Source organism: Monodelphis domestica, chromosome 4 (genome assembly GCF_027887165.1).
Source record: "Monodelphis domestica isolate mMonDom1 chromosome 4, mMonDom1.pri, whole genome shotgun sequence".
Classification (NCBI taxonomy): domain Eukaryota; kingdom Metazoa; phylum Chordata; class Mammalia; order Didelphimorphia; family Didelphidae; genus Monodelphis; species Monodelphis domestica.
The window spans coordinates 434172879-434194829 of NC_077230.1; the positions used below are offsets into that span (position 1 = coordinate 434172879).

Sequence of the window (21951 nt, forward strand, 5' to 3'; positions counted from 1 at the left end):
AACCTTCCCTCCCCTCTCCTGGATTGACAGGCGATTGCACAGGGTTCTCCCTACATTATCACTCACAATCTAGTTCCGTGTTATTCACTTTTGTAACAGAGTCATCTTGGAGACCCCAAACTGCCAATCCTGTAAGGTAGAAACAAGCGAGGAGTCATTGGTTTTCTTCGGGATTTTCTCCTATAATAATTAATGCATCAAATTCCGCCCCTTCCAATCCTGTGGCCACTATTCCGCTGTTTAGCTTGACATCTTGTACACAATTACTGCAATAACTGGGAGCAACTTGTAAAAACTGCAGTCACTTATCTAAAGGACTGCATGTGACCACCTGGTTCGTAATCGGTAATATAAAGGCAATAAAACACTTTTCCTTTCCACGTGCATAAGATCAGTTGTAGGAAGTCCAAGAATGAATCTGCGTCAATCAAGTTTTCTTGCAGAAGGTGAGATTTTCATCCAGACCTGAAGGAATCCAGTGTGCTCAGGAGGCAGAAACTAGTGGGGATAGTCAGTGAAGGCTCAGGGAAGAGGCTGAATGAAGAACCTGGGAAAATGCAAAGTCAAAAGAGTTGTAGAGTATTGTGTGAGGAACAAGAAAGATCCCAGTGTCACTGGATTCATAGAATGGAATAAGGGGAGAGGGAAGCTTTCAGGGTGACCAGTCTTATAGGTGGCTGCCCAATTGGAATACCAAGCCCATGAAAAGATGTTCTAAATCCCTTCTGATTAGAGAAATGCAAATTAAAAAAAAAAAACTGAGGTACCACCTAACACCTAGCCGACTGGCCAGTATTGTAGCAAAGGAAAGGGATAAGTGATGGCCTGGATGTGATAAAATTGGGACTCTTAATGCACTGCTGGTGGAGTTGTGAATGGGTCCGACCATTCTGGGGGGGGGGGGAAGGATTTAAAAAGACTGCCTGCCCTTTGATCCAATATACCACTGCTAGAGTTTGTACCCCAAAGAGATAATAAAGAAAATGTTTCTAATAAAATATCGATAGCCACACTCTGGTGGCAAAAAATTGGAAAATGAATGAGTGTCCCTCAATGGGAGAATTCCTGAACAAATTGAGGTATCTGATGATGGAATGCTGTATGCTGAAAGGAATGAAGAATGGAGGGTTTCCAAGTGACTGTAAAAACATCCAGGAATTGATGCAGAGAGAAAAGAGCAGAACCAGAAGAACATGGTACACAGAGACGGATACATTGAGGGTTGATCAGGGTAACAGACTTTTATGCTAGTTGCAATGCAGTGATCCACGATAATCTCAAAGAACATCTAAGAAAGAGTCCTATCCACATCCAGAGAAGGAATTGTGGAGCAGAAAGGCTAAATAAAACAGCATGATTGATCATGTGATTCCATAGGGATATGATTGGGGTTTTGGAGTTAAAAAGATCATTCTATTGCAAATATGAATAACATGGAAGTCAGTTTGGAACAGTGAGATATCTGTATCTATATCTATATCTATATATATCTCAGAGGAATTGTTCATCAGCTCCAGGAATGGAGAGGGAAGAGGGGAGGGAAAAATCATGACTCATGGAACCATGGGAAAATATTCTCAATAAATAAATTATCTATAAAAAATAAGCACTTCAAAAAAAGGTGATTACCCTTTCCTTTCCTCCTCATATTTAACTTTTCTCTTTGTGTACCTAAATATAAAATGACTGGATATATTCTAGTAATATATGATATCCATCATAAAGCAAAGATGAAATGTTTGGGCTATGGCACATCCTAACCAGTGGTTCCCCAAATTCTCAATATAGCACATGATTAAACTTCATGTAGCTAAAGGCAATGTCTGATCCCATATAACTATGGAATCCTCTTTATGGTTTCATCTAGATAACAGTATTTCAGCCTTTTAGGAAATGAAGTAGAGAATTCCTTTGTCTTTGTTTTCTCTTCATTAGTCATTCCCCTAGAATACACAGTCCATGCTACTTTCTCAGAAACTCTTAAAAAAATGTTATTACCAGATCAATTCTGACACTTGGGATGAAAAGGAATTTCAAATCACCTCTCTTTCTCCTCTACAGAATCACCCACCTCACTGAGAGAGCACTTCTGAGCCCCCTGTTTCCACAGGGGAAAGCATTTCAGAGTAACTCACTTCTCCAGGTTTTACTCTTCCAACATGATTCTCACTTCAGACACGAAATGCCTTTGTCAGTATTCCATTGGGTTCTGAATGACTGATCTCAATTGCTGGCTCTGCCATTCTTACAGGTTAGGAGTTTGGTAAATCCTTTGTGTGCTTCAGTTTCCTCCAGTCATTTGATGAGGGTTGTATTAGTTGGATTCTGAAGGTTCAGCTCTGTGTCTCATAACTTGCTGGTTTAGGGATCAATAACACTCAAGGATGTGACTGTGGACTTCACCCAGGAGGAGTGGCACCTGTTGGACCATTCTCAGAAAGAGCTGTACCTGGAGGTCATGCTGGAGAATGTGCAGAATCTACTCGCTGTGGGTAAGGACCATTTCCTCTGTTGATCCCGAATGTTTCATTAAGGATATGTCTTCATGCCAAGTCAAATATATAGATTTTTTAGCTTTGTGAATGATTAAAAAAGAAAAAGTGCTGATCTTTGCCCTGTGTTCTCCTTCTGCCTGCTTTTTATTTTAAAAAAAGTCAGTGTAATAAGAATCCAAGTCATTCCCTAATTGACAAATGATTAAAGGTTATGAATGTAAAGGATAATTTTAGCATTTTGACTTAAAAATATAAATTAATTGGTCGCCAGGGAAAATCCCCAATAATAAATTACCAAGTCAACTGGAAATTTTGGTGATTTTAATTAATATAGAGAGAAGGAATTAAGGAGAAGAGAGAGGGAGAGGAAAGAGTTAATTTAAATTGCTCCGTATCAGGCCTTGGCCAATGGGGCCTCCCTGAGCCTAAGGTAAAAGGAAGTCAGTCTTATCACTCCCCATGAGACTGTCTCAAGGAAGCTTGTCTGAATGAGTTCCTTCAGGCTGAGTTCTGAATATCTGAATGCCCGCATGTCCAAATCTTCCCTTCTGGCCTTTACATCCTCTTTTTAAAGATCTTTTCTCTTATGTCACCTCCCCTAAATTTTCACATCTACCAATCACAACAGACTCTTTTCTCCAGGAAAGCCCATTCTTTAGTTCTCACCTTTTCTGGTTAGATTATATCTTTTGAGCTACTTCATACTTCTTAAGTTCACCTTTTGTTAGTTACTTGACTTTTTTGTGATTAATTTAACCTTTATAGGTACTTAACACCTTTTTTGTATTAAGGTCTAAAAAATAGACTTAGCTTAAAGTTCTAGCTTCACTATAAGGTGAGAACTAAGTACCTTCATTGTTCAATAAGGAGATTACAACTTTATCTTCCCCTAAAGTACTGTCTAAGTAGGGTGGAATAATTTTTAAAGTTCACATGAATAAGCAGTTTTCAGATGAAGAAATCAAAGCTCTACTTAATCATATGAAAAAATGTTCTAAATCACTCTGGATTCGAGAAGTTAAAAGATTTCTGATTTACCACCTCATAACTGTAAAGATTAAATTAGTCTCTTGTAAAAGAGAATTATATTTTTGAGGGTTATTAAGGTTATTAGACATCAAGGAAATAAGAAAATACAAAATAAGAAAAACACGTGCCTAGGGCTGAATAGCCTATTCACAGCCACTTACATCTTGCATGCCAGGTAGAGAGATGTGTGTGCTTAGAAGCAGAAGAAGAGAGGCTCTTGGGAGGTAGAGAGCCCTTTAAATACTAAATTGTGTTCTCACACTCAGGTGAGATTATAGGGTTTTCTGGGAAGTACCAAGGACTTCTGGGGATTGAAGTCTGGGGTTCAAATCTCCATTATTAAACCATTAAACCAGTTTTCCCAAAAGGATCATAAAAACATAATCAACTTAAAGATTACAATAATTTGAGGATAAGAGGAACACCATGAAGATGCCTCCAGACCACAAGCTGCATGAGAAGATCAAGAATGAACTTTGGGTGTGGTTGATTGAACATTTATTTGTATGTATATGTAGCACACCAGGCATCTTAGCATCTTGAAAGTATGATGATGTATTGATATTGTATCCTGTATATTCATTTACCAGACACCTGGTCAGATCACTTGATGTTCATTGTATGGAAAGGGACAGTCCAAAGGACTAGCAAAGGGCAGGCATATTCATGGACTGGGCCTTGACTGCCACACTGCCCTGGCTTGGAGTACATTCATTTGCAAAGCGTGGGTTGTATTAATCTCCACCTCTTTGATCTTGTCATTGATTTTAGACTAACATCAGTACCAATACCAATATTTGTAATTTGAGTAAGTAGTAGTACTACCAGTGTTAAACAACTAATAAATCACTCTACTGGATAACAAATTAATTAAAATTAATAACTACTGGTTAAAAATTTGCTACATCATTTTGAGAATGAATAATTGTAAATAATTTGCTTTGTGGGTAAAGCTGCATTAATGTGCCTCATAAAGTTTCTGAACCTCATTCAGGTTTTTTAAACAATGTCTAATCATTTCTATCCTTGGTGACCTCATGTCCTGTTATAATTTTGTCTTCTACATAAAGGGACATAATTAGCTTGTCCTTAGTAATTTTTTGTGTCCAATATAAATTCTGGATTTGTGGTCCAAAGTGGTCTTTGACCTCGGTGCTTTTTTCAAGGCAAGGAGCCTTAGCTAGTAAAAGCAATGAGGCCACCTGCATCCCCTTTGTTGATGGTGAACGCAGCCATAGCCCTTGATAAGATATTCACTCTATATGCAGACTGCTCCTTAATTACCTGGGGCAAGATTTCCAATCCTTTAGAAGTAAATTGTGTTTACCTAATTATCCTTGAGGCACAGCAAAAGCAAAGTGTAGGAATCTGAAAGACTCCCATTTGAGTTGTAACCATGAAATCTGCATCCACTTTGATAGTGAAGCTAGATTGCTGTTGCTGTGGAACAGAATTTACAGCCCATTCTAAGTTGCTGGGAAGGTGGCCTGGTTACTGTCTCGAGTTTGTCCCAGGCCCCAGACTTGCCCGAAAATTAGTTTTTTGCATGTGTAAGATGTTTATCGTTACCATTCTGTGGGGCCCTGTTTCTGCATGAAGCTGCCCAGTGTTTTCCTCTTTTGCATTTAGGGCATATTCCTGGGACTATCTTTGATTTTAATTTCGGGCAAGTATTTTGAAAATGAGCTGTCTGACCACATGAGAAACAGGGACCCGTAGTTAAGTTGTGCCGCTAAAATGGTCTTATGTTCTAAGGTGCCTATGTCCTGACAAGCTCTTAAGAAATCCCTCACTGTACCGGTTGCCTCCCTTTCTTGAATCCGCATTTGAATTTCTATAGGCTAGATCTTTCAAAAGGATGTCTGGGGCCCCTTTGTGAGGAACCTGGTGTTTAATGGCAGCCGACAATCTATCTACAAAGTCTGCAAAACTTTCTCTTGGTTTTTGCATAATGTCCTTATAGGAGTTAGCCATTTTGTCCTTATTTGGTAAAGCTGGCCAAGCTCTATTTGCCACTAGGGCAATCTGACCATAGATCTGTTCTGTATATAAGATTTGCCTAACAAGGACTGCAAATTTTCCCTGTCCTACCAATTGTTCATATGAAATATTTAGTCCCGCTTGTCTGTTTGCATTAGCCTGTTTCTGTCAGAAATCTTGAAATTTCAATTTCCAATTTAAATAGTCCCCACCATTAAGCATAGATTCTGCTATTACATTCCAATCATCTGGTGTAAGAAATTGCTGACTGAGATTCCTGATTGGTGCTATAGTGAATGGAGCCATGTTTCTGTTCTGGACCACACTGTCTCTAAGAGGCTTAAGAGCTTTGTAATCCACAATCCTGTGCTCTGCATTGGGGTTATTCGGATTGTTTCTTAGCACTACAGGGCATGCTAAAAATTCTGCTCTGTCCTCTGGGGGAGCTGCTCCTATAGCCTTCCCTACCCATACAATTCTAGTAGACCCTGGGGACAGAGGTATGTGGGGAGGAGCAGATTGCATTTGAAAGGAAGCATCAAATGGTGGTGCAAGAGGACTAAATGTATTAGATGGGCTAACCTCAGAATGATTCCTTAAGTTTGTATCGGTCAGTGGAAACAAATTAGGATAAAGAGCTGACCTGGGCAAAATTTCGTTTTTCGCCTGCATTATCAGGGGATGGAGGGGGTAGTTTGAAGAAGTACAAGCTGTCTCACTAAAAGGTGGTGGTGGGATAGTTGCATTTGCAAAGTCAGGTTTTGGGAGCCATTCAGAGCTTTGGGAACTGGGTGTGGAAGAATGAAGCTCCCTGTCTGGGATTTCTAAAGTTTTTTCATTTATGTCAGTGGAATATTATAATGGCTCTGCTGCTAATGCCATCCTTACAATATTCCATGTGTTCCAATTCATTTGGGAAAATTTTTGTTCCTCTTTCTGATTTTGTCTTATTCTCTGAATTATCTGATCCCATTCTTGTACATCAAACTACTCCCTTAGATGGAAAATCAGGATAAGCTTTCAAGATAGTCTTAATCAATGCTCTGAGTTTATTCTCTGAGATCTTAATTCCTCTCTTCTGAATTAAAGATTTCAATAAACGAATATAACAAGTATGAGAAGATAGAGTTTGACCCATTTTCCGGAATGGAAAAGCTTACCTCACTGGCCAAGTGCAGGTCCTGCTGTTCCATCTCCAATCTCTAACCCCAACACTTTCTCCTCAGGTGATTCAGTCATGTGAACACCAGATATAGCAACCCCATGTTGGGCGCCAGATATAGAGACCCAGCCTGGAGTCCCTATATGATTTTTACCTGTGGGTAATAACCTGAGGAGGAGAAAGGGAGAATAAGGAAATGGGTGAATAATAACTATTGATTCAGAGACAGCAAGTTCAAACATGTAGGGAGTGACGTGAATTCCAAAAATATTTCCCACTGAGAGCTAATGGGAAATATAGGGAAAAAGAAAATACGTGGGGAGTAACAACTCCTTAATGCCTCCTATGGACAAGAGAGTCTGAGCATTAATAGGAAGCATTGGGGCGACAGCGTTGCGAGGATCAGCAGGAAAAGATAGGACAGAGCACTTTGAAGATACAGGGAAGTAAGAGAGAAGATTTGCGCTTGTTCCCCAGTATTTTTTGGAGGTTTTAGGAATGTAGATTAGGAGGAGATCAACGCATAAGTAACATGGCATAGGTCTTAACTTTGGTTGAATTGTCAATGACAAGATCAAAGAGGTGGAGATTAATACAACCCCCGCTTTGCAAATGAATGTACTCCGAGCCATGGCAGCACGGTCATCAAGGCCCAACCCATGAATTTGCCCGTCCTTTGATAGTCCTTTGGACTGTCCCTTTCCATACAATGAACATCAAGTGATGTGACCATGCGTTTGGTAAATGAATGTACAGGATACAATATCAATACATCAATCATACTTTCAAGATGCTAAGATGCCTGGTATGTTACAAATACATACAAATAAATGTTCAATCAACCACACCCAAAGTTCATTCTTGATCTTCTCATGCAGCTTGTGGTCTGGAGGCATCTTCATGCTGTCTCCTCCAAATAGTTCAGTTTCTGGATTCAGAGAGATAGCATGTTTCTTAACCTAAAATTCTTCTCAAAAGGAATTTAAACTTTGCAATTTAAAATAATATTTTTACATTTCCCCCTTGAAGAGGGTGATTGAAAAACACAGGGAAAATTTAGGGATGCATGGCTGAATTATGAGGTATATGAATCAATTGGCAAGAGAAAATAAAAAGACATCAGAAAAATCCAAATAAAAAAAGATAATTTCTGGATGAAAATATAGACTATCAAAGTCTTATGTGTAAAAATTCTAAGTAAAGGAAAAATAAATATATAATAGGTCCTTGAATCAGGGCCCAATTAAAATGATATAAGCAAGTAAGCATTTACCCAGTCATTAGCCAGGACTACAGAAAGTTGCCATATTAGAAAAGAAAGAAAAGGGACTAGATTATAGGAGCCAAGTTTGAGATACTTGTCTGTAAGTATTTTCAGAGTGTGGATACAAGGAAGGCCTATGTCTAAACATATGTTAAGCATTACAACCTCGATTCTTCACACTAGGTTCAAGTCCTTTGTATTGGCTTAGAAGTACATCAATCCTTTCTGGATTGGTTTCTTTGTTAATCTGTGTGCTCTTTTGGCACAATTCAGGCTTAGTTTTGTGCTTCTTTGGCCCTGTGAAATGGCTCTTTTGTATATCTTGTCCTGGAATCAGACAGAATCATTAAGCAAAGTCCCAAATTTTTTTAAACAATTAGTGGCATCATTTTTATAGTCTCAAGCTTTTGGGGCATGCATTGACATTATAGAAAATGTATTTTAAACTGATATTCCTGCTAAATCAAAAAAGTTAAAGAAAACCTTAATACTGGTGACAGGTGCTTCAAATATAAAAAGGAGAGAAAAAATAAAAAACTGAAATAGTATATTGCACATGCAAGAAAAATATAATAAAAGAGTTTTAAAAATAAAAATATAGCTTATAATCATTGACACACTATATCAGCTAAGGAAATATAGAGTACAAGGCTTTCTCACCAAAAATGAGATCCATTTCCTCTTCATGCGTGGCCATGATCCACTGTGAGTACAAGCAAATGAATTTCACAAAGTAACAGTTTTTTTTTAATAAAGAGCAGTAGTACAAATATGTAGGTTTCAATATCCCCCAAATTCTCAATAGTCCCAGTTAATTACAATAAAAAACAAAACCACTATCTTATTTCAACATAAGTTGATGTATGGCATTTTTAAAAGCCTATGAACTGATAGATATTTGTCACAATTTTTACAAAGGTAGCAAATCTTTCAACCTTGGTAAACACATTTTTAAACAAAGTAAAACTTATTTGGGTTTAGAACATCATCAAGAAATCTAGATATTCTGTTGGAAGTAAAGTGAGCTGAAGAGTTATAAATGAGAGTTGCTCCTCTTTTGAGAGTCATCCAGGGATACCATGCCCTGTGATTAACTTCCCAGCTCTCTTGGTATGAGACTGTGGTGTCCCATCCATTCACATTTTTATAAATGTGGGAGGTGGGGATTATAATTGTATTCCACTTCAGCTACTAAAATGGACTTTGTTTCCTGTTGGGGGCTGGAAAAATGACCAGAGATTGTTGAAAAAAATCTAAAAATCATGTCTAAAGACCCCTTAAAATCAGTTTCAGATATTTAGCTCATTAAATCTTCCAAAGGTTGTTATACAATTGTAGCAATGTTCTGATGAAGTCCATTTATCCTCTGTGACAATTTACAAAGTCAAAACAGAAAAACTGGTTTTATATGGGCTTTTTCAATACTGTTTGTTCAGTGTAGTTATTTATAGGGGGAAAGCAACAGAATTTAACAGTAGTTTAAACCCAGTACATTAAAATGATTCAGTGTGACAGAATAGTATTGAATACATTAATATATGAACTTAAAAACCAACAAAATTAATCTTAAACAAAACAATCAGCAAAATGCAATACCATACAGAGATTTTTTTTATAAAACATTGGAGTCTGAAATGCCTTAAAAATATAACCTCCAGTCTCTTTAAAGTTCCTTGTTTTTGTTTTTAATTATCCATCTAGATGCCTCTTGTCAGAAGGCAGAAAATTGGTAAGGGGTAGGCAATGGGGGTTAAATGACCTGCCCAGGGCCACACCACCAGGAAGTGTCTGAGGCCAGATTTTAACCCAGGACCTCCCATCTCTAGGCCTGACTCTCAACCCACTGAGCCACTGAGCTGCTTCCCCATGGTGAGGGTGGGTTTTTGGAATCTCAAATTGGGCCAAAGAATTGCATGGAGTTGAATTTTTCCCCTGAATCTCAGGTGAAATAAATAAAAGGATCAATGCACTCAAAAGATACCCTTTTAAATAAGCCATGCTTGTAACTTCCTGTTTGGAAAAGTCTCTTACTTGTCTTCATTCTTCCACCCCTGTGATCCCCTGACCCCAGTCCACATGGAGGCTAATTGTAGTCTAAAGAAAGAACACCCCCATTTTTACCAGCTGGTTTTTGATCCTAAAGAAATTGGGGCAACTACCTGCAAGGCCTGGGGTGATCTGGCTTGGAGGCTGGAGATCAGCTGGGCTGGATCCAGGTAGGTCAGGATCGGGAGAGCTATCTGGGTCCGGATTGCAGGATCACAGAAGCAGGCAGCAAAAGGAGCTGGGTCGGGAAGAACTGAGACCAGGTGAGCGATCTGAAGGTCCTGAGAGGCAATCAGAGATAGCAGGAAGCAAGAGCAGAACTGATCAAGAGGCTTTTCTGAAAATCCTTGGAGAATCATGGCTTAAAAAAAAAATCTAGGCAGTAGCTATTAAAAGTTGAACTTAGTCACAGTAGAAAAAAGATTTAGGAAAGTTAAGAAGATTGAGGGTATTTCGTCACAACCAATGTGGCAAACTGTAAAGATTAAATTAGTCTCTTGGAATAAAAGTATTCAATTTTTATGAGGTTTATTAAGATTATTAGAAATCAAAGAAATAAGAAAATATGAAATCAGAACAACATGTGCCTAGGGCTGAATAGCCCATTCATAGCCACTTACATCTTGCATGCCAGGTAGAGAGGTGTGTGTGCTTAGAAGCCGAAGAGAGGCTCTTGGGAGGCAGAGAGCCCTTTAAATACTAAATTGTGTTCTCACTCTCAGGTGAGGACTCAGGTGAGACTATAGGAAATTCTGGGAAGTACCAAGGACTTCTGGGATTGAAGTCTGGGGTTCAAATCTCCAATTTACATCCCTACCAGATTGGCTAATATAACAGTAAAGTAAAATGAGAAAAGTTGGAAGGAATGTGTCAAAATTAGGATACATAATGTATTAATGGTGGAGTTGTGAACTGATCCATCCATTCTGGAGGGTGATTTGGAATTATTCCAAAAGAGTCATAAAATAATGTAACCCTTTTGATCCAGTAATACCACTACTAGGTCTCTATCCCAGAGATCAGAAAAATGGGAAGGACCTCCATGTAGGAAAATATTTGTAATTGATGTTTTGGTGGTAGCAAACAATTGGAAATTGAAGTGATGGCTATCAGTTGAAGAATGGCTGAACAAATTGTGATATGTAATGATAATGGAATACTATTGTGCTTTAAGAAGTGATGAATGGGATGACTGAAGAAAGACCTGAAAAGACTGACATGAACTTATGCAGAGTGAAACAAGCAGAGCTAGGATGACATTGTACACAGTACCAGTAATATTGTGGAATGGTCAACTCTGGTAGACTTGACTATTCTCAGCAATATAGTGATCCAGTAGAATTCTGAGAGACTTATTACAGAATGGCTCCAGATAAAGAACTGTTAGAGTTAGAATTCAATTGAAAGCATACAATTATTCAGTTGTTTATTTGAAGTTTTGTTTTGAGATTGAAGTTTTATGATTTTATGATCACTTACAAAAATAAATGATATGAAAATAAAATTTTAACATAATTGTAAAATTGTAGCTCACAGCCCCTAATTCTTCTTGTCCTTATTTCTTCTTCACTCTTTCCTCAAATTGCAGGCCACATGAGAGGAATGGGAAAGAAAGGAATAAACATTTCAAAATACCTGCTCTATATCCTCTCCTGGGTAAAGGAGTTCATTCATTTAATAACATTCCTGATTCTCTTTTGATACTTTTTGATACTCTTGTTGTCCTCAATTCATAGTTGAGGCAACTGAGGCAAACAGAGGTTAAATAACTTGCCCAAGAACACCTACTTGCCATCCCTCTGTGGATAAATTCAATTTGTTCTTCAGACTCCCACGTTCTTTTCTTTTACCCCTTTGCTACTAGCTGCCTTTAATTTCTAGATAGTGGAAGTTGTGAAATGTGCCTATCCTTCTATTAGAAGAGTTACATAAAGATGGAATTTTCTGATTGCAAATAGATTCCATGATCTCTGCCCTCCTGCAAATATCCCAGCAATTAATATAACAGAAAGCATTCTGTAGGTCTTAGTTGCATGCCGCTAAAAAGACCATATTTTTCCATTTTTCTCTCTTAATCCCTTCCTTATTTCTTATGGCCAGGCCTTCCAGTACCTAGAGAAAATTTTATCTCCTGTTTTCAGCAAGGGGAAGCACCATGGTTGCTCAAGCAAGAATGTGCAAGAAGCTCATGTCCAGGTGAGTGAGGTGAAAGGAGATATATAAAGCATTATCCCAAAACAGTTCTATCTGTTGTAGTGAAGAGAATACTATACTTGGGGGCTGGCAGACCAATGCTGAATCATACTGTTCATTTTCTAAGTCATGGATAGTAGACTCAGTATATATATATATGTATTTATACAATTAGTATGTTTGCATTAAATGACATAATATCTCCATCTACATAGAAAAGAAGAAAACTTATGTTCCACTTTGAAAATTAATACATAAGAGTTAAAGAGTGAAGTTGTTTCTCTGCTTAGCATATAAAATTTACTAAGAATGACAATGTGACAGTGCATCCAAATTGATGAGAACAGAGTTTCTGGAAGTTTATCTGCGATTCACAAAATTGAAGAATAATCAAACCATGGCTTTCTAGGAAAGATAGAAAGGACAGTTGAGAAAGACTGTGAACAATGCATGCTCAGGCACAGGGTTTGAGTTGTAGTCTAGCTGTCAGGAAGTTGGTCAGTCCATTCTTCCATTCTTTACTCATGAGTAAAGATGAGTTTATATGAGTTGCAAAGTATGATGAGGATCTTGTGGCTCCCTCTGTCTGTCACAGGTCCATTGTGAGGCTTCATTGTCATTGTATATCAAAGTATTTCTAAAATTATCTATCTTGCAGATATGACCCAATTGTGTATGCAAACACAGGTTCTGCTGCTGCTTCTTCTTCCTATGTTTATATCATTATTTGTTTTCTTCAGAGGCAGACACTAATTTTGAAGTGAAGGAGATGTCTAAAAAGCCGAACCATTTTGTGGAAGGATGTGACCCTCAAAGATTCATGACTGAGTTTCCCTGGGACTTTATTTTGAAAGAAATCTGTGACTCTAATATGAAGGTAAATAAAAATCCAAAGAGTGACTGTGAATTTGATGAAACTGCAGAGAAATACAGCAAATGCTTTCCTGAAGAAGTAGAACTTATTCAGTCCCCTAAGAAATCTCCTGAAATGCCCGTGTATAAAGGCAACCTATGGACAATGACCTTTGGCTGGCATTTAGATTTCATTAAACATCCAAAGAATAAAAGTATAAAAATGGTTTCGGTGAGTAATAAATGTAGGAGACCTTCCAGTAAGAACTCTGAGCTTGCTGTACATCAAATAATCCACTGTGGAGAGAAACCTTATGAATGTAAATACTGTGGAAAGGCTTTCAGTAACAGGAGCACTCTTGCTGTACATCAGAGAATCCACACTGGAGAGAAACCTTATGAATGTAACCATTGTGGAAAGGCTTTCAGAGATAGGGGCTCTCTTACTGCACATCAGAGAATCCACACTGGAGAGAAACCTTATGAATGTAAGCAATGTGGAAAAAGTTTTACACAGAGGGGCCATCTTGCTTCTCATCAGAAAATCCATACTGGAGAGAAACCTTATGGATGTCAACAGTGTGGAAAGGTTTTCAGAGAGAGGGGAAATCTTGCCGTACATCAGAGAATCCACACCGGAGAGAAAACTTATAAATTTAAACCATGTAGAAAGGTTTTCACAAATAGGAACAATCTTACTGCACATCAGGGAATCCACACTAGAGAGAAATCTTATGAATGTAAACACTGTGGAAAGTCTTTCAGATGGAGGAGCAATCTTGCTGAACATCAAAGAATCCACACTGGAGAGAAACCTTATGGATGTAAACAGTGTGGAAAGGCTTTCACAGATAGGGGCTCTCTCACTAAACATCACAGAATTCATACTGGAGAGAAACCCTATGAATGTAAACAATGTAGAAAATCTTTTGCAGTTAGGAACAGTCTTGCCAGACATCAGACAGTCCACACTGGAGAGAAGCCTTATGAATGTAAACAATGTGGAAAGGCTTTCACAAGGAAGAGCACTCTTGACATACATCAGAGAATCCACACTGGAGATAAACCTTATGAATGTAAACAATGTGGAAAGGCATTAACAGGGAGGAGCAATCTTGTGGCACATCAGAGAATCCACACTGGAGAGAAGCCTTATGAATGTAATCAGTGTGGAAAGGCTTTTAGAGAGAAGGGAAATCTTGCCAAACATCAGAGAATCCACACTGGAGAGAAACCTTATGAATGCAAACAATGTGGAAAGACTTTCACACATAGGACCTCTTTTGTTGAACATCAGAGAATCCACACTGGAGAGAAACCTTATGAATGCAAACAATGTGGAAAGACTTTCACACATAGGACCTCTTTTGTTGAACATCAGAGAATTCACACTGGAGAGAAACCTTATGAATGTAAACAGTGTATAAAGACTTTCACAGACAGGGGTTCTCTTACTAAACATCAGATGATACACACTGGAGAGACCTTTTTGTGGGGAGCGAAAAATTAGTGTTATTCTCAAGGTAATTGTTATTAATAACTAAGTTAGTAAACCTGGTCTCCATTCTTTCCCCACATCCCCCATCAAGCTCCCTTCAAGACAAGATTACCCAACTTTTCACCTTTCTCCCTGTAGGACAAAAGCTTTATAGCTTGTAAATGTTTTGGCTTATACACGTTTGGACTGTTCTTTGACCCTCTCATACCATATGATCAAATCTTAAGTACCCTTTTGTCTTAGAAGTTCTTCCCATTGAATCAAAGGCTTCCCCCAAGCAGTCAATTCCAATGGCTGGAATGATACTATGTAGCCATTGTAAAACTTCAGCCCCTGCCAGATAATCCAGTTGCCCAGAACTCCCCTCTTTGTATCTATCTCCAGCTTCCTCATCATTTTTAACAATGTTAATCTTCTTGAATGTATCCATTGTAAATCTATTCAACTTAATATTCCTATCCTTTCATTTCTACATTTGAACCATTATAAAAATGTTGTCATCCCTTCAGAGAGACTTGATTGCATCAGCATTCTCCTAGAAATAAGGGATTTTTCTGTGAAATTTGGGGGTATTTGTCTTAAGTCAATGTTGAGATAGTGCTCCTCATTTTTGCTCTTTCTCAATAAAGCACTGCATCTTAAGTGATGGTTTCCCCAGCATCTCTTTAATACTGGTTAAAGGGATTGTACTTTGAAATTTTCAAGATCCCCTCCATTTTCCCTACACACATTCTGAAGGTAAACAATGTGGAAAGGGTTTCTATTGAAGGTCTCTTCTGTACATTAGAACATCCACAGTGTAGAGAAACTTTATGAATGTCATTAATTTGGATAGACTTTCACATGAAACTCCACAGTTGCTTTATGTCAGAAAATATTTACTGGAGAGAGACCTCATGAGTGAGACTGGTCTTAGCTTTCTTTTTTTTTTTCATAAAAGGATTCACACTAGAGAGAAACTTTAGGAATATGATGAACATGGTGAGGCCTTCAGGCAACAATAATCTCTAATTCCCTTTAGATAGAAATCTTATTACTGTCATGAATGAAGAAAGACATTGAACCCTACACCAAGATAAATTCAGAATGGGTGAATGACTTGAACATAAAGAAGGAAACTATAAGTAAATTAGGTGAACACAGAATAGTATACCTGTTAGACCTTTGGGAAGGGAAAGGTTTTAAAACAAAGCAAGACTTAGAAAGAGTCACAAAATGTAAAATAAATAATTTTGACTACATCAAATGAAAAAGTTTTTGTACAAACAAAACCAATGTAACTAAAATCAGAAGGGTAGCAACAAATTGGGAAACAATCTTCATAAAAACCTCCGACAAAGGTTTAATTACTCAAATTTACAAAGAGCTAAATCAATTGTACAAAAAACTAAGCCATTCTCCAATTGATAAATGGGCAAGGGACATGAACAGGCAGTTTTCAGATAAAGAAATAAACTATTAATAAGCACATGAAAAAGTGTTCTAAATCTCTTATAATCAAATGCAAATCAAAACAACTCTGAGGTATCACCTCACACCTAGCAGATTGGCTAAAATAACAGCTATGGAAAGTAGTGATTGCTGGAAGGGATGTGGCAAAGTAGGGACACTAATTCATTGCTGGTGGAGTTGTGATCCAACCATTCTGGAGGGCAATTTGGAACTATGCCCAAAGGGCGATAAAAGACTGTCTGCCCTTTGATCCAGCCATAGCACTACTGGGCTTATACCCCAAAGAGATAATAAGGAAAAAGACTTGTACAAGAATATTCATAGCAGCACTCTTTGTGGTGGCCAAAAATTGGAAAATGAGGGGATGCCCTTCAATTGGGGAATGGCTGAACAAATTGTGGTATATGTTGGTGATGGAATACTATTGTGCTAAAAGGAATAATAAAGTGGAGGAATTCCATGGAGACTGGAACAACCTCCAGGAAGTGATGCAGAGTGAAAGGAGCAGAACCAGGAAAACATTGTACACAGAGACTGATACATTGTGGTACAATCGAAGGTAATGTACCTCTCCATTAGTGTCAATGCAATGTCCCTGAACAATCTGCAGGGATCTAAAAAACACTATCCACAAGGAGAGGATAAACTGTGGGAGTAAAAACACCGAAGAAAAGCAACTATTTGACTACAGGGGTGGGATATGACTGAGGAGAGACTCTAAATGAACACTAATGCAAATACCAACAACATGGAAATGGGTTTGAATCAAGAACACATGTGATACCCAGTGGAATTGTGTGTCAGCTGTGGGAGAGGTAGAGGGAGGGGGGGAGGGAAGAAAAGAAAATGATCATTGTTTCCAATGAATAATGTTTGGAAATGACCAAATAAAATTAAAAAAAAAAAAAAAAAGACATTGAATTGTAGAGTTCAGAGCTTGTTCAGTAGAAGAAAATGTCTTCTGACCAGATCAGTTCCAGATAGATAGGAAGATTTTTAGCCAGTGATCATATCTCTTACTTCTTATAAGCAGATTCATAGTACAGAAAAAACTAATGAGTATACTTAAGTTGTATGTGTTTTCCTCAGGAGAGTGATGACAATTATTAAGCAAAATGTAAATGGTAGTATGTCTGAGGGACCACTCCATATCTATTAGATTGGGTATTATGACTGAAAAGGAAAGTGACCCAAGTTGGAGGAGATATGGGAAAACTGAGATACTAAATTCAACCCTTTTTGAGAGAGCAGTTTGGAACTATGTTAAATGGACCTTAAGGAATAAAAACCAAGAGGACCTATATGTGTGTGTGTTTTTAAATTTTTATTGATTCATTTTAGAACATTCCTTGGTTACAAGTATCATATTCTTTCCCTCCCTCCCCTCCCCCTCCCTTCCCATAGCCAAATGCAATTCCACTGGGCATTACATGTATCCTTGATCAGAACCTATTTCCATGTTGTTGATGTTTACACTAGGTTGTTAATTTAGAGTCTATATCCCCAGTCATATCCCCCTCAACCCATGTAGTCAAGCAGTTGTTTTTCCTCTGTGTTTCTACCCCCAAAGTTTTTCCTCTGATTGTGGATAGTGTTCTTTCTCATAGATCCCTCCAGGTTGTTCAGAATCACTACATTGCCAGTAATGGAGAAGTCCATTATATTCGATTGTACTACAGTGTATCAATCTCTATGTATAATGTTCTCCTGGTTCTGCTCTTTTCACTCTACATCAATTCCTGGAGGTCTTTCCAGTCTCCATGGAATTCCTCCACTTTATTATTCCTTTGAGCACAATAGTATTCCATCACCAACATATACCACAATGTGTTCAGCCATTCCCCAATTGAAGGGCATCCCCTCATTTTCCAATTTTTTTTTTGCCACCACAAAGAGCACAGCTATGGATATTCTTGTACATGCCGTTTTCCTTATTATCTCTGGTGTACAAACCCAGCAGTGCAATTGCTGGCGTGTTGTTGTTTTTTTTTTTAAAGAAGCACTGAAAGCTATTCTTTTTGTGGTGACAAAAGAATTGAAAAATAAGAGGAAGCTCATCAATTGGGAAATGTCTGAGTAAATGGTAGAATATGATTATGATGGAATAGTACTGTTTTATAATTAACGAGGATAAGGAGGAGCTTAGAAAAACCTGGAAAGATTTCAGAACTGATGCAGACTGAATTTTGCAACACCATGAGAACATTTCACATTGGAACAGTTGTGATTTGAGGTAGTCTCAACAATACCATGATCCTAAATAATCCTGAAGTCCCTATAACAAAAAATTTCATCCATTAACAAAGAATTCATGTAGTCTGAATCTAGACCAAAGATAATTTTTTCATTTTTTCTTGTATTTATTTGAGTTTAGTTTTATAGAAGTATCAATATAGAAAAATATTTTATATGATGCAAAATCTATATGAGATTGCTTAACATCCCTTGGGCATGGGGGAGAAAAATCCAAGATTCAAATAGTTTTTTTAAAGATGTTGGATATTGTTTTTGCATATCATTGTCAAAAATAAAATATGAAATTATGGAGAAGAGTTGTATCATCAGTACTGATCAGTATTTTTTCTGCAATGAAGGAGTGTAAAGGGAATGATTACAGGAAAAGCTTCCCCTTGAGCTCTTACTTGACTATATCTTAGATACCTTATGCTGGAGATAATAATCAATGCCTCCAATTCCCCAGGAAAAGCTTTTGGTGTAGCACAAACTTTGTACACTATCCCACAGAGAAGCCCCTCGTTAAGCCTCAAATTTCATACTGTGCAAAAAATAGTACAATGGAAGGGACTTTTTCTCTAAAATTCTAATGCTTGTCATTCTTCCTCCCTATTTGTTGGCATTCATCTATTACAGTTATTTTAACCATTCCCTAGTTAATTGGCACTTACTTTTTTCCTTTTTTTTTTTGGCTGGCATGTATAGTTCTTTACCAAAGAAACAAAATAAGAGTGCATGGGGAAGATGTGGAAGGGTTGGGAACCTGATCCCTACTGTTCAGTCTGTTCTCTCCAAGGACTCAGGCTCATGATGCAGTTGCCTAATTTCTGGGTGTGAGCAGAAGTCCAACCCTTCTGATGAAGTAATGTAAGAATTAAAATAAGGGTTTTGACAAAATAAGGGAGCAGCTTTTAATAACTTAAGTTTTAATGAAAATATAGTAGAATTGTAAATTTATATTATCCCTTTAAGCCAGAGAAAGAAAACTTCTAGCAGCTTTTAACAATTTAATTTAAAATAGACAGTAAAAGAATACAGTAAAATGAATATGGTAAAGGAGAGAAATACAGGAAAGAGGGAAAGAAAATTTTCTAATGTCTATACTATTTATCCTATAACTACCAATAATTACTACTTAAAACTTCTATATCTACCTGTTACTGCCACTAATAACAAGTACCCCACAAAGTTCCAACCCAATTCAACCCAATGAAAACCAACCCAATCATTGTTTAAATCAATGCCAATTAGGTCTATCAATGAAGGCTGGCCACCTCCCAACCCAGAAAAGGTCAAAAAGCCCTCTAAAGGCTAAAGCCAAAAGGCTTTAAGTAAGCCTCAGTAAGCTCAGGTCCACCTTCATATTCCATCAACTAAAAGCCAACCACCAACCCAACTTGTCGCAAGCAAGGTCCAGCCTCACTCATGACTCCAGGGGTTCCCACCAGGTGGTGAACAATCAGTCAAAAAAATAACAAAGGGAAGACAGCTGTATCTTTATGGCTATGGCAATGCTTTGCATCTGATAGCTGCTCCCCCATCCCCAGGCTTGGTGTTTATTTTTATGCCCATTTTCTTGGCACCCAGATATATTACCTAACACACATGTCTAAATGGAGATAATTGGAATTGTGAATCGTTAACTTTTAACAAATCACTTGATTAACATTCTATATTCTTCTAAATAAGATTACAGATTCTTGACATCATAAAGGTTTCACACAAGATAAATGATTTTGTCCCAGGTGGCTTAATTTTCTCATTACCCTGTGAGGAGTTTTGAGCTTACAAACAATCAAGAAAAATTACTTATTGCCTTTAATAAAATGGAATAGTTAATCATTTTAAAATATAATTCAACAATTGTATCATTGAGATTGAGAGGCACTGGGAACACAATTCAGATTTAATATTAGAAGGGTCATTTTTCAGGGTTTACTAGTGTAACTGCGAAAATGTGGGTTTCCAAGACTGTGAATTGCCGAAACTGTAAAGATTTAGGCCAAACTGTAAAGATAATTTTTAGATAATTTTGATTTATATTAAAAATAAGTGGTCGCCATGGGAAAATTCCCAAATATGAAAATACCCAAGTCAGATGGGTTTTATGGAGATTTTAATTAATACAAATGAAGGAATTAAGGGAAGAGAGGGGGGAGAGAGAGAGAAAAGAGAAAATAGTAGAAAGGGTCTAGGCCAAAAGGCCTAGGCCTGAGCCTTAAGGGAAAGCAAGTCAGTCTTTATCACTCACAAGATCGTCTCCAGCCAGCTCCAGTCCTCCACTGAACTCTTGAACTCCTGAACTAAGTTCAGAGCTCCAATTCAGCTTCCAAACTGAACTACCAACTAAACTGAACTGAATTCTCCTTTTAAAGAAATTTTCTCCCCTAAATTTTCACATCTACCAATCACAGTAGACACTTTTTCCCCAGGACTGCCCATTCTTAGTTCACACCATTCTTTAGTTCTCACTTTCTCTGGGTAGATTAAAACTTCACACCTCTTTTGTTAAGCTTGCCTTTTGTAAGTTCCTTGACCTTTTAGTGATTAATCTTTTTAGATACTTAACACCCTTTTGTATTAGATCTAAAAATAGACCACCTAGCTTAGTGTTTTTGCTTCACTATAAGTATGAGTTGGGGACTTTTCATTGTTCAATCAGGAATTTGCAACTTTATCTTCCCCTAAGGCACTGTCTGAGCAGGGTGGAGTAATTTTCAAGTTCCCAATACATTCCTGATTAATTACCTCCATTGTTTAAAATGGGGAATAGCTTAACCAAATCTTCCAAGGTACAGTCTGAGCAGTTTTAATATTCACACTAGAGAGTTTCTGAGTTACTGGTTTGTGAAATCGAGTCACTGAGGCATATTGAAGCTTAGTGTACCTGCAGTGTACCTGTACGTGTTGTATGGGCCTTTATGATTGATTTGTGTGCTGGCTTCATGAGAATAAGTTTCTGTGAGTGGGAAAGTTCTGTGCTTGGCCTGTAGCTGTGGTTTTACTGGGAATAATGCACCTAAGTAAAAGTTAACCCATGATAGTCTTGTGGGGTTGGGTTCAAGGATCTGATATTTTGGTGATATTTTGGGGAGTTAGTATACAGGTATTTTGCTCTTGCATTATTCCGTCTGAGACTAGGGGGAATAATAATGTCATTTGTGAAGACTGGATTTAGCTATTTCCTGATTGTAACTGTGACAAGAAAATCACTTTTAAAAGACTGATATATATTAGTTTAAGGTCGCCAAGGAATTCAGTTATGTAATTCCTAAATGAAAACTCAAGTCAGCAGTCAACCTTTTATGGAGTTTAATTATAAACAGGAGGAAAAAGGAATTAGAGATATATAGAGAGAGGGAGAGAGAAAGGGGTGCCAGAGAGAGGAAGTGATCCAAACATATAGGTCTTTAACCCTTGTGTCTCCACCTCTAATTTTTCACATCTGCCAATCCATCAAAGGCTTTTCTCCAGGATTGCCAATACTACTAGTTCTCATCTTCTTTTATGATTTATTTAACCTTTATAGTCACTTAGCACCTTTTTGTATTAAGATCCTAAAATATACTTAACTTAAAGTTCTAGCTTCACTATAAGGTAAGAGTTAAATACCTTCGTTGTTCAATCAGGAGATTACAACTTTCTCTAAAGTATGTCTAAGTAGGGTGGAGTAATTTAAAGTTCCCATGACATTACTGATTTTGGTGATATTTTGGGGAGTTAGTATACAGGTATTTTGCTCTTG

General features: G+C 37.6%; 1 protein-coding gene across 5 annotated transcripts in view; it reads left to right on the top strand.

Moving 5' to 3' along the window:
* LOC100023417 (zinc finger protein 420-like) overlaps positions 1–21951 on the top strand; it is a 621149-nt gene that overhangs the window by 1859 nt on the left and 597339 nt on the right. For 4 of the 5 annotated variants that reach the window (XR_008918200.1, XM_056825668.1, XM_056825665.1 and 1 more), the window contains exons 3-6: positions 2366–2492; positions 11565–11632; positions 12077–12172; positions 12910–13046. Coding sequence is in view for 4 of the 5 variants with exons in the window: in XM_056825668.1 (XP_056681646.1) it covers positions 2366–2492; positions 11565–11632; positions 12077–12172; positions 12910–13046 (428 nt within the window). In the remaining variant the exon portion in view is untranslated. Of the gene's footprint in view, positions 1–2365; positions 2493–11564; positions 11633–12076; positions 12173–12909; positions 15162–21951 lie in introns of those variants that run through there. The other variant, XM_056825667.1, reaches the window with a different exon arrangement.